The sequence below is a fragment of the Monomorium pharaonis genome, chromosome 4 (assembly GCF_013373865.1).
Source record: "Monomorium pharaonis isolate MP-MQ-018 chromosome 4, ASM1337386v2, whole genome shotgun sequence".
NCBI classification, from domain to species: domain Eukaryota; kingdom Metazoa; phylum Arthropoda; class Insecta; order Hymenoptera; family Formicidae; genus Monomorium; species Monomorium pharaonis.
Window position 1 is genome coordinate 29,019,833 of NC_050470.1, and position 13,195 is coordinate 29,033,027.

The following is a 13,195-nucleotide window of genomic DNA, read 5'->3' on the forward strand; positions in this document are numbered from 1 at the left end:
TTCAGAGATATCAATCAATTAATTCAAATCTTTTTGCATTAAAAGCAACATTTTAATATTAAATTCAATCAATGCAATTATAATTAAATTTAATAATTTAACACTAAAAATAATTGATTTCTGCATTTGATTTCTTGCACATTTGGTGTTAGAATTAGTCAAACGAGTTTCCTTCCGCTCGTTTCTTCGTCCGGATCTTTTTCATCGTCAGAAATCGTCATCAGTCCTTCCGGGAACGACGCCGCCTTCGCTCGGAGTAAACCAAAGCGGAACGCTACAAAGAGGTGGCGGTTCGATGCCCCATCCGGCCAAGATGAAAGGAAAGGCGAGAGGGAGAAAAAGGAAAAGAAGGGCGAGCGAGCGCGAGAGAGAGAAAGAAGGAAATCCATCTCTCGCTCCATTCGTTCTATCCCAGCCCTATCCATATCGGCCTGTAACAATTCAGCAGGCTGGCGCGGGCGGCAGGTGGCGTTCGTGTTACTCGATGCGCGTCGCTTTCCGCCATCTTTGGATGGTGAAATCGTTGTTGAGGCATCGTGCGAGTGAGGTGTGCCAGTTCGTGGTAACGGAAACACGCTAGTGCGCGAACAGTGGTGTCGAACGGTAACAACAGCAACGACGACACGACAACGAGGACGAGGACGACATCGAGGAGGTGGCTGCCGCTCGCCTGTCGCGAGAATCGCGGGCCGTCCGGGATCGTCGTAGTCGCGTGCTGAACGTGCTGGAATTCGCGGAAAGTCGGAGGACGCGGATAGTCGCGTAGCACGTAAGTAAAGTGCCCGGTCGTCGGCCGTCCGCTCCGCGGCGCGTCATCGCGCCCGTCGTCTCCGTTCCGCTGGCAACGAGCAGCGTTTGCGAGTATGTGTGTATATATATGTGTGTTTACATTGGGTGTGTCGAGAGGTGCCTGTTACTCTCGCACGCACACATACGCGCGCGTACAGATACGATCCGCGATGGTGCTTCCGGCCGGAGAGCGTCTCGGAATTCGCCGCTACTCCAGTTACTTCCCCCTTCCCTCCTCGCCCGAGAAAGAAAAACGGAGAGGCTGCACGCACGTTGCGAACGTCGCTGCCTCTCGGCGGCGAGCACGAAGGACCGAAAGATCGCCAGTGCCGTTTAATTCCTTCGCCCCGACGAATCTATTCGCTCTATTTTCGATCCGTGACTCTTGACATCTCGTATCGACGGAGCGGCGCGTCAAAGGGAATCCGTCGTCCGCAGGCTCCCGAGTCGATCGCTACTTGCGAACATGCGCGTCGAGCACGTCCGACATTTCGGCGACGTGGGTCCTTTCCGGTTTGGGCGAAACGAAAGAAAAGAAATCCCTTTTATCTCGACACAATGATTTCTCTCTCTCCGTCGTGCACGTACGTGTATGCGCGCGCGTGTGCATACACGCATACACGCATGCCAGAGTTGCCTTTCCCTTCGCCTCTTCCTCCCTCGCGTCTTTCTTTCCACTTCTCCCTTCCTCCTTGCGTGGCCTTTCTCGCCGCTGATTGTTAGGAAACGGTGACACATCGCATTCGCGAGGAATCCTCTCCTCGTTATGTCACGCGGCCGATATGCGCGGCCTCCTCCTACGTCCTACCCTGGATTCCGCCGTCGCGGCACCCTCGTCCCCCGCGACTACACCCGACGACGCGCGGGTGCAACGGCACGACGACACGACGCATATTCGATCGCGAACTCCCACAAGCCTGCTGAAGCTGTGCGACGCGCGAGAGAGCGAGACAGAGAGAGAGAAAAAGGAGGGGAGAGTAGAACGAAGGGAGAGAAAGAGAGAGAGAGAAGTGGAGGGAGGGAGAAAGGGATCCTTCGATCGCGCCCACATTCCGTGCGGGAGCATCTTTCCCCGTCGCAGCGGGATGCACTGACCTGCCGCTGTATCGTCGTTGTAGATAGCGTCGCGCAAGTGAACATTTTAACGAGCTCCAGAGCGATTTGTCTCGCTTTACTCCGATTCTCTTTCTCCCTCTCGTAGCTCGTTCAAGGAATCTGGGACGTACGCGGTCGCTGAGCTGCGTAAACATGATGAATGTAATGTTTACTCGGTCTCTCGGAGAATAGTCGAATATCGTTTACCGTCGCTTTGCTTTCCTTTCGCGCAATTGAAAAAAAAAGAAACGTCTCGGAGACGACGTTGAAAGTGACTCTTCGCGAAACAGGTGCATCTACAGAGATTGATGGCCGGCTTTTGCTTATTTCAGGTGCGGGGATAAATTTCTACCACCGGAATCATGAGTTACCCAATGTCGACGAATCAATCCAGGCCAAGTAAGTCACGTTTGTACGATTCAGGATCTCTTATCTTAATCTCTATTGTTTACAATTGTTAAATATTTTAACATCAAGGATAAATGATGCATTATATGTGAGTCAGAAAGTACTTACAGCGATAGGTAACTTATATTTATTTGGATTATAGTGTCCCAGGGTAACTATCAGGGCCCGGGCGACTTGCCTATGGGGTCCGCCAAGGAACAGACCCTGATGTGGCAGCAGAACTCCTACATGAATGACTCAGGCATCCATTCTGGTGCTGTCACTCAAGCACCATCTCTGTCCGGCAAGGAAGATGAGGAGATGGAAGGGGATCAACTCATGTTTGATCTGGACCAAGGATTTGCACAGGGTTTTACACAGGATCAAGTAGATGGTGAGATTACTGTCGTAGGATGTAACGTTATTGTTGCAAAAATTAGATATTATATATTATGATTGGGAATGACATCTTTCAGAGATGAGTCAGCAACTGAGTCACACCCGATCACAGCGTGTGCGTGCTGCCATGTTTCCTGAAACATTGGAGGAAGGTGTGGAGATACCTTCTACACAATTTGATCCCGCACAGCCCACCGCCGTACAGAGATTGGCCGAGCCGAGCCAGATGCTGAAACATGCCGTCGTTAACTTGATCAATTATCAAGACGATGCTGATCTCGCTACGCGCGCGATTCCAGAATTAATCAAATTATTGAACGACGAGGATCAGGTCGTCGTATCTCAGGCAGCCATGATGGTGCATCAATTATCCAAAAAGGAAGCCTCTCGCCATGCCATTATGAACAGCTCACAAATGGTAGCTGCCTTGGTGCGCGCGATCTCAAATAGCGACGATCTAGAATCGACAAAGGCTGCCGTTGGTACCTTGCACAATTTATCGCATCACCGGCAAGGTTTGCTAGCGATTTTCAAGAGCGGCGGCATCCCGGCACTCGTTAAATTGCTGAGTTCTCCGGTGGAATCAGTTCTTTTTTATGCAATAACAACGTTGCATAACTTATTGCTTCACCAGGACGGCTCTAAAATGGCCGTGCGGCTTGCTGGAGGTTTGCAAAAGATGGTTGCCCTGCTTCAACGAAATAACGTCAAGTTTCTGGCCATTGTCACTGATTGCTTACAGATTCTAGCATACGGCAATCAGGAGAGCAAGTTAATTATACTTGCTTCTCAAGGCCCTATTGAGCTCGTGCGCATTATGCGCTCTTACGAGTACGAAAAACTATTATGGACCACTTCGAGAGTATTGAAGGGTAATTAGTTCCTAATTTCTTTTTCTAATGCCATGATTGTAACGATCGTAAGCGATTTCTTAGCGTATTTCTGTGATGTGCGTTTTCTATAGTTTACACAGACATACGGAACTTACAATTTAATGCCGGTTCTGAACGGTTTATAATAGAGGGATTTTCTTAGGCAAGATACTCTTGGTGATTTACTATTGCCTTTCGACAAGTAGCAATCGAATAAAAATTAGATGATTCTGATTGGAGTTTGAACCCGGGTCACTGACACAGAAAGTAGATACACAACTCACTGTGTCACGATCGCTACAGTCCCTAATTTATCTTAACATAATTCTTTACAATTATATAATAAAAGTTTGTGTTTATTAATTGACCATTTGTGTTGCTTGCAGTATTATCTGTTTGTCCAAGTAATAAACCCGCAATTGTTGAGGCTGGTGGAATGCAGGCACTCGCCATGCATCTTGCAAATCCGAGTCAACGATTAGTGCAGAACTGTTTGTGGACGTTACGTAATTTATCAGATGCTGGCACAAAAGTCGACGGACTCGATAATTTGCTGCAGAGTCTCGTATTGGTACTCGGATCAGCAGATGTAAATGTGGTTACATGTGCCGCTGGGATTTTGTCGAATTTAACCTGTAATAATCAACGCAACAAGGTATATTGAGATAAAACATTTGTTTGTGATACATTTGTATTCACATGTGTATGTGGTTTAGGCTTTAATCTTTCAATTTTATTCAGGTTGCAGTATGTAATTTTGGTGGTGTCGAAGCTCTCGTTCGTACGATCATCAATGCTGGTGATCGAGAGGAAATAACCGAACCGGCGGTGTGCGCTTTACGTCACTTGACTTCGCGTCATGGCGAAGCAGAAATGGCACAGAATTCGGTTCGATTAAATTACGGTATTCAAGTAATAGTTAAATTACTACACCCACCGTCGCGCTGGCCATTGGTGAAGGCGGTTATTGGATTAATCCGCAACTTAGCTCTCTGTCCTTCTAATCACATCCCATTGCGAGATCATGGCGCGATACATCATCTCGTAAGATTGTTGATGCGTGCTTTCCAGGATACTCAACGAGTAAGTATGAGCCATTATCCTTTTCCTTTCTAAAAAAGGGCATGGCATCGATACTTGCATCTCTCGAAGTATTGTTGTCGCTTTTCCGCGATGCCGATTGGTACTCTCATTGCGCTTACTTCGTGTTGCGAGAGTAATAATTGCGATTGAATTTTGACAGCTGTCAAATTTGTATAAACTTTCTAAAAAAGGGCATGGCATCGATACTTGCATCTCTCGAAGTATTGTTGTCGCTTTTCCGCGATGCCGATTGGTACTCTCATTGCGCTTACTTCGTGTTGCGAGAGTAATAATTGCGATTGAATTTTGACAGCTGTCAAATTTGTATAAATGGTTATCTATACCGGAAGAGACGGGGAGAGACCGGAAGAGACGGGGTGAGACGGGGAAAAACCGGGAGAGACGGGAAGGGATCGGGAGAGATCGGGAGAGACGGGGAGGGACCGGGAGAGATAGGGAGAGATGGGAAAAGACCGGGAGAGACGGGTAGAGATAGAGAGAGACGGGGAGAGACGAGGAGAAACCGGGAGAGACCGGGAGAGACGAGTAGAGACGGGGAGAGACCAGGAGAGACGGGGAGAGACCGAGAGAGACGGGGAGAGACCGGGAGTGACGGGGAGAGATCGGGAGAGACGGGGAGGGACCGGGAGAGACGGGGAGGGATCGGGAGAGACGGGAGAGATTGGGAGGGACCGGGAGAGAGAGAGGGGGGGAGGAGAAGTGCGTGCATCCGTGCGTGTGTACACTGTGGAGTATTTTACTCAAACGAAAGATTTTCGAAAGTTAGTTTTCTCTATTGATTATTTTTTATTTGGTTATTTTTTAAATTTATTAATTTCTATATGTGCACGCGTACGTGTGCATGCATATGTCACAATATTATTTTATAACTAGCAATAATAGTTAATTAATTAATGTATATAAAGTTCCAAAAAATGTTGATCTTATTTTATATAGAAAGATACATGTAATGTCAAAGTATTTAATAATTTATTAACAATTGTAACTTTTTTTTGTACATTGTGAAGTATCTTACTCGAACAAAAGATTTTCGAAAATTAGTTTTCTGTATTGATTTTTGCAAAAGATGTTGATCTCATTTTATATGGAAAGGTACATATATAATGTCAAAGTATTTAATAATTTATTAACAATTGTAATTTTGTTTTAATGCCTGTGTTATATTTAATAAAAAGTTTCTTAATTGCAGTGTAATTATTTAGCATATTAATACTGGAATTATTTGATTTTAAGAATTGATACAATTCCTCTTGTGTAAAGTCGACTTCCGTTTGTTGATTAAAAATTTTAGCGCATATTCTAAAAAAAGTAACTATTAAAGTAACTATCAAAATAGTTATTAGTTACCAAAAAAATGTAACTGCGTTGAGTTACAATTACAGATGGAGAAAAGTAACGAAGTTAAGTTATTAGTTACCAAAAAAAGTAACTGTAACTGTAACTTTGTTACAAGTAACTCGTTAGTTCCCAACCTCGTTTATATGCTATTTAAAGCCTCCTGTTTCCTATATCAGACTATACATTGTAGATTGAAGATTAGAATTAATCAATCAAAACAAAAATTGAAATTATTGGATTATAAATCAATGAAATTCTAATTTTTATTTCGCAATTCTCAATTTTCAATGCCTAGTATATAGGTTTAAGGATAACCAAAAATATAAAATAAATATGATTGATGATTATTATAATTTTTGCATACATTGGATGATATTTTTTATTTGTAGCAACGATCATCTGTCGCAAGTACTGGAAGTCAACAAACATCAGGTGCATATGCAGATGGTGTACGCATGGAAGAAATAGTAGAAGGCTCAGTAGGTGCTCTTCACATCCTCGCAAGAGAGTCCCATAATAGGGCAATAATTCGATCACAGAATGTTATTCCAATTTTTGTACAAGTATGTATTATAATTTTTACGAAAGTGTTTATAAACTTTTTTCTAAATTTCTTAAATTATCTTATATTAAATCAATTTAAGAAAATAGTCAAATTTTATATTGTATGTTTATATTTATTTTATTTAATGATTAATTAATAATGATTTTGTTTTTTTCCATTTGCAGCTACTATTTAACGAAATTGAAAACATTCAGCGTGTGGCAGCTGGTGTGCTTTGTGAACTAGCAGCTGACAAAGAAGGAGCTGAAATAATAGAACAGGAGGGCGCTACCGCTCCTTTAACGGAACTGCTACACTCTCGAAATGAAGGTGTTGCCACATATGCAGCAGCGGTGTTATTCCGCATGAGCGAGGATAAGCCCCAAGAGTACAAAAAAAGACTGTCCATGGAACTAACAAATTCCTTATTCCGTGAGGATACAAACTTATGGAACAACGCCGATTTCAGCATGGCCCCAGATCTTCAGGTATTGTAGAGAATAAACACCTTGCGTGCACGTCATTTTATGTCGTGCCGTGGCGAAATAGATTTACTAGCAAACACTATGTAACATAGCAAGTTTCAGTTTTATGTCGTAGCTTTGCTTTATTATAATTGACTTTTTCCAAGTATTTGCCAGGAGTCAGGTTTGTAATGTAATGTGACATAAATGGAAATTGTAGGTTAGAAGTTTTTTTAAAACATTCCTAGGGTTACATTGTGTTCGGTAAATTATGCCACGTTATGATAATAGCTCTTATTGATTATAGAGACACTCCCCCTCTCTAATTATAAAAGACCAGGTATTTATACGTTACAAATACGTTTCCCTATGTAAAATTAATTTTAGACAGCTGTTTATAAGCTATGTACAACGTTTATCTCTTATTCCAATTATTGCACTACTAAGTCAACCACAATACTCATTTGCGTGCTATATAACGTTTAGTTTTTATCATTCATCACACACAGTTTTTACGCTTTAGACTTTTATTATTATTATTTTTGCGGAAATGGCGGGTATATAATGTAAAAACTAATTTCATACAATATTACATTGCTTAACAAGTTATAAGCGAGCAGTTTTGAAATGTTTGCTTCTCTCACGCAAAATTTTAATATATTTATAATTCATTTGTAAACTAAATTTTAAATTTTATGTGCTTAAGCTTTATAACATACAATTTAATGTTTGAAGTTCAATTTCCGTGACATATTTACATCAATACTTAAAAACATTGAGAGATTAAAAAAGACGGTCGTACACCTAAAGGAGCAATAAATCGCGAAGTTACGAGTTAGTTACGATTTTACAAGGAGAGATCCAGATATGTTCTTTCACGGAGAGATTTTGAAAAGTTCGATATCGTAAAAGTAATATGTTACATTCAGGTTAGGTTAGGTTCAACGGTATTCAGGTGTCAACGGATCAAAGAATTAAAGTTACAAGATTTTTAAGTTTGAAATAACTGCATGCATAACACATATCACAGTGAATGATCAAAATTTTACAGAATCAATTTAGCAGTAACCTAAATGTTAATTCTCTTAAAAATTCGCAAATTTTATTAAATACTATTATATGTATATTTAAGAAATAATTTAGTGTGTTTCATCTTTTCATATTAATTTAATTTAATTTTTTAAAAATAAATTATAGGTATAAATTTTTAAAAATTTGTGTTTTGTAGAGTTATAAAACAAATTAAAAACACCAGATTAAAAAATATTGAAGAAAAAAAGATATATTATTAGTCTTGAACAATAAAGAAGAAAAAATTTTTGTAACTTCAATCTTGGATATTGGCATTTGAATGTCACATATTATTTTTACAATATGAAATATATCTTAATATTGAATTTTCCAAAATTTGTGAGGTACATATCTAAATCTTTCCTTATTAGTTTAATTGCCTAATTAATAGTTTGCAAGATTACAATATGCATGGGAATGCGTTTTGCCCCTTCTGATGTTTACTTCGAAAATTGTGTCTCTTTATTTTTATTATTTTATTATTCATGTTATTATATACTCATGCAATCCCTCATTGGTCGTTTTTATCATACAAAACTTATCAAGTATAGCGCGAATCTTGCCATATTTTGAGGTGTCATGACACGCCCGCCCTTAGAAGATATGCTTTGTGTTGACCTCAGCTACCTAATCTTCAGGACATGCTTGGCCCTGAGCAAGGTTATGATGGTATGTATGGCCAAGGACCTCCTAGTGTACACAGCAGCCATGGCGGTCGGGGTTATCAACCACAAGGTAACTTATATTTTAGCCATTTTATTCATTGAATGCTGCTTCTGAACAATCGACTACTCAATCGAGGGTAGACGGAGCTATAAATGGTCATAGAATACGAATCTCATTCTGTATAAAATGTGTTTTTTGTATATAATCGTCATGACAAATTGCATATGGCGTATAATGACTATGATGGGATGATTGTATACGCGATAATGCAACCTCACAAGTCAATTCTGTCTTGCATTGTAAATACGAGGAAATTTAATGAATTTACCACTCTCTTTGACATTACCTCTAATATGAAATAATGCATTTAATCGTATATTATTTTAACAGCAGCTTAACCCATGGACTTAAATTAAAATACAGGCTATCGACAGTTTCTCGCAGTAACATAGGTGACATTTGGTCTTTATGTATTTTTCTGGTTTTCATTATCTGATTGTTTGATGTATTTGATCTAATTGATTGTCAGTTTTTTTGCATGTTCCATGTTATATATAGAAATTTTAAGATTTATCAACACGTTTGTTACTGTTGCACAAGCTTGTTACACAAAATAATCTAATAATTTTATTTTCACAATAATAAATATGAGAATTTCTAAAAACGTGCATAAACTGAGAAAAACGCAACTATTTCTTAATATTTTTTTCTTGGCAAACATATTTTCGTATTTTCTAATTGCACTTATCAGTTCTGTAAATAATATGACACAATTAGTAAAAAACATTTTAATTATATAAATAGGAAATATTTTGTAACTTTTAGTGAAATTCAAAAGATATTAACAAACTTCAAAGGCATTTACGAACTATTTAATTTCATTAATATTACATCTCAAATTATCTCATTTTGTAATTACAAACACATCACTTAATGTATACGTAAAAAATACTGTAATTTCAAGCTATTTTACCTATGCATGTTAGCATTGTTTTGTATGCAAATACTTTTACTATGCAAATACTACTATTATTTATTTTTGCTATATATGATACGCGCTTTATGATGAAGGAGTCGTATAGGAGGATGATGTTTGTAAGTAACTAAATAAAAAATTTCTTACAGTTTTATTCTCCAAAGGGGAGTATTGTGTATATATATATATATATATATATATATATATATATATATATATATATATATTCATTATCAATTTTTTTAAAACGTAATTGTAAATGTTAGTAATGTTTAACACTTTTTTTCTGTGTCTTATCACAGAGTGGCATGTGACACCAAGCTTCAATATTATATGGTTATTATGGTTATCGCTTATTTCGTCCATAAGAATTAAAATTAAAAAAGTTTAATTTTTCTTAGTTTATATATTTTTTATCTTGCAACTTGACAAAGATTTCTGATAAATAATGTATTATAAATTAATAAATAAATGTGTTAAATAAAATTTTAAAATACAATTGTAATTATAAAATAATTATAGGAAAGGTTGGGACTAATTGATCAACTTTTTAATTTAAAATTTTTGCAGATAAAACAGATTTTATCACTTTCAGATTTTATCATTTTCTCGAAAAAGCCAAGAGTTATATCTGTTGCTAGATACATTGGGTTAACTAATCATATTTAATAACAAGATAGGTTTATTTAATACTTTACTAATTTATTTTTTAAACAAATTGTGATATGCAAAATAATAGAGAATAATAGAGAAATAAGACAGATAAACGAAAATGAATTGCGAGAATATATTGAATAAGTTCTATACTTATTATCTAAATAAATATTAAATACTCAGATAACTTCATAGTAATTTAAAATCAAAAAATGTAAGACAAAAAAATTTACTGTGCTTATATGATTTTTCGATGATCATAGTTCTCGAAGAATGTGCACCTGTGTGTCGAAATATGTTGGGCAACAGAGCGGTAGTGTTGTACTTATCTCTATTATTTTCTTTTTAATATAAATTCTTGTCTACTTTTCTCTATAGTTAATTAGACCCAAGTTTCTCCTATACATTGATCAAATAATAAAAGAGATGTAATCACTTTGAAGCACATAGCGAACTCCTTATTTCATAAAATTAAAAGACTGCCAAAGTTAACTTCGCAAGTTATGCTTCATTAATTAATGAAATTTCTGCACTTTGTGTGCAGTGTGTAACGTTTATCGATGTAATTACACACACGTGAGCGATGGACTTCGTATAAGATTGTTTTTCCTTGCAACAGGTTATGACCAGATACCAGTAGATTCGATGCAAGGGTTAGAGATAGGTGGTGGATCGACGTATGGCGCAATGGACACTATGGATGTGGCTCACGATGGTGATTTGAGTTTTGATCACTTGGAAGAGCTTCCTGCACCGCCACAAGATAACAACCAGGTCGCGGCCTGGTATGACACTGATCTCTGAATCCGTGCCATTATCGATCTCGAGACAGCAAAAGAACTTAAAAAGCAGGAGCATTATTTTAAAGTATTAAACATACTTTCATAGTAGAGTTTTGATCCGAGCGCTACAGTTGAATGTCCGCATTCTAGACTCGTCCGGACCAAACCATTTATCCCATTTATCTTCAACTTCCTTTTCTTATTTTTCATTTTTATATTAATTTTTACTTTATTTTATATATGATGACGTGTATAAATACACACAAAATAAAAATGTTCCTGCTATCTCTCTCTTCATCTTTCTCTTTCTTTCTGACTTTTTAGTAATTTAAATTTTTTAAATTGATTATGACAAAAAATGGCATTAATGCCGAACGTTGATTGTTGTTGGGTGGATGACGTGCCAAGTAACTATCTAGTGCTTGGTGTCCCGGACGTTCGACTGTATTTGAATAGTGTACCTTAAGATACACTAGATGATTAAGTTACATTAGTACATTAAGATGTTAAAAAAAAGAGAAGATATACGAACGTATCTTAATAATTAAATGAATGACACTCGCGAAATCGAAGTTTTATTGCATTTACAAGATCATCTCATCTTTGAAATCAAGTAATCAGACATGATAAAAGTGGAGCGAGCGTATCCAATCTTTCATTAGTAAAGGTCGGATAGAAAAAAAAATGGAAAACAATTGCCGTATCTCTTATTTACGTAATTGTCTCTCCTCTTTTTTGCGGCAACTGTCTTCCATCACCTTTTACGTGTTACGTGATCTTCAAATCCCGTATTACGCTCGATTTATTTTTTTCTATGTTTACGAAAATAATACTGATTAGTGATTATCGTGTCCCGACCTTCTTTCGGTCCGCGAGAAGTCGCCTTCGAATATAAAAGATCGGTTAATCACGCTATAGTTAACATCTTCCTATAGTTCACGTTCGTTTTATCAAACGGAAAGTGCAACATTCGCTAATCCATATCGACCCAAGAAAATGTATCGCCTGTATGTAATCGCCTAATATGATCATTCACTCGAGCATATAAACATTATATCGATGTATTAGAATTAAGGAAGACACATGTAATTCGTACACACATGTATATGTATCTTTTAATTGTCTATACAAATAAACCGAACAATTAAGCGACCAATATTTTTATAGTAGGTTTACCACCAATTGCACCAGTTAACAATAGAGATCGCTATCATCTTCGGTAGATGTTGGTTACAGTATAATTATATGAAATGCATGACAATTTTATATAATGTAAAGTTACGTATAATTATGCAATAATTATATAACTTTGTGTTACAAAATTTCTTATAGTTTGTCAAGTAATCTAAATGAATTTTAAATTTTATATTTTTTAAACACAAGAAGTATTCACACTTTAAGGAAGTATTGAAACTACTTATAAATGAATGTTTCGCAAATTATAAGATACGGTCATCAACCGTATGTGGACATTAAAGATCGTCCACTTTGATATTAATATGCTATAGGAGAATAATTTCAGCGAGACTTTCACTTGCCAGTCTTGGCGAGAGCGTACGCTGTGGTAAGACGTTACACGACGTCGACACGCACAATTTGTCGCGAGATCGTCTTCGTTTTCTTCTCTTCACTTCTCTTCTGGTCGGAGAAGGGTGCCACGTACGGCGCCGTCGGGTCATCAATCGCTGGTCGACTCTCGCACGGATTGTACACCGCAGCCTCGAAGACCCGCGTATCCCGCGTTAACGGTTGTTTCTTAACGCAACACGAGGAAAGGAGGCTTGTCCCTCGGGGAGCCGTGTTTCTTCGAGTACGGAAGGCGCGTTAAGAATCGGTCTGCTTGTCAGAGCGGCCACTTCCGGGCAGCTGTCAGTCGAGGGTAGTCCTTTTGCCCGAGCGAAGGCAGCGTTTCGCATGTGGAGAGACCGATCGACATGAATTTTCCCGAACAGAATGACCGAATTCTGTAAAAAGAAAATTTTATTTCTGAAGAATAAAAATCGCGATTTGGTGAGTGAAACGTGAGGATTCTGCTGGATTTGGGAATTAAGTCT

At 38.1% G+C, this 13,195-nt stretch overlaps 1 protein-coding gene across 6 annotated transcripts; it reads left to right on the forward strand.

Annotated features, from left to right (window-relative positions):
- The first annotated feature begins 474 nt into the window (after nt 1-474).
- LOC105835473 (armadillo segment polarity protein) lies at nt 475-12,299 on the forward strand. Of its 6 annotated transcripts, none has more exons than XM_012678782.3 (10): nt 475-769; nt 2,217-2,283; nt 2,435-2,665; nt 2,748-3,542; nt 3,929-4,197; nt 4,284-4,625; nt 6,374-6,547; nt 6,714-7,016; nt 8,687-8,798; nt 10,979-12,299. In XM_012678782.3, the coding sequence occupies exons 2-10, from the start codon at nt 2,247-2,249 to the stop codon at nt 11,161-11,163; spliced, it is 2,448 nt and encodes an 815-aa protein (XP_012534236.1). In that variant the 5' UTR covers nt 475-769; nt 2,217-2,246; the 3' UTR covers nt 11,164-12,299. The 6 variants fall into 6 exon arrangements, with proteins under 6 accessions (XP_012534236.1, XP_012534240.1, XP_012534239.1 ...); XM_012678786.3 differs by lacking the exon at nt 10,979-12,299 and adding an exon at nt 9,120-9,864; XM_012678785.3 differs by having other exon boundaries at nt 476-769; nt 8,702-8,798.
- Nucleotides 12,300-13,195: the final 896 nt, after the last annotated feature.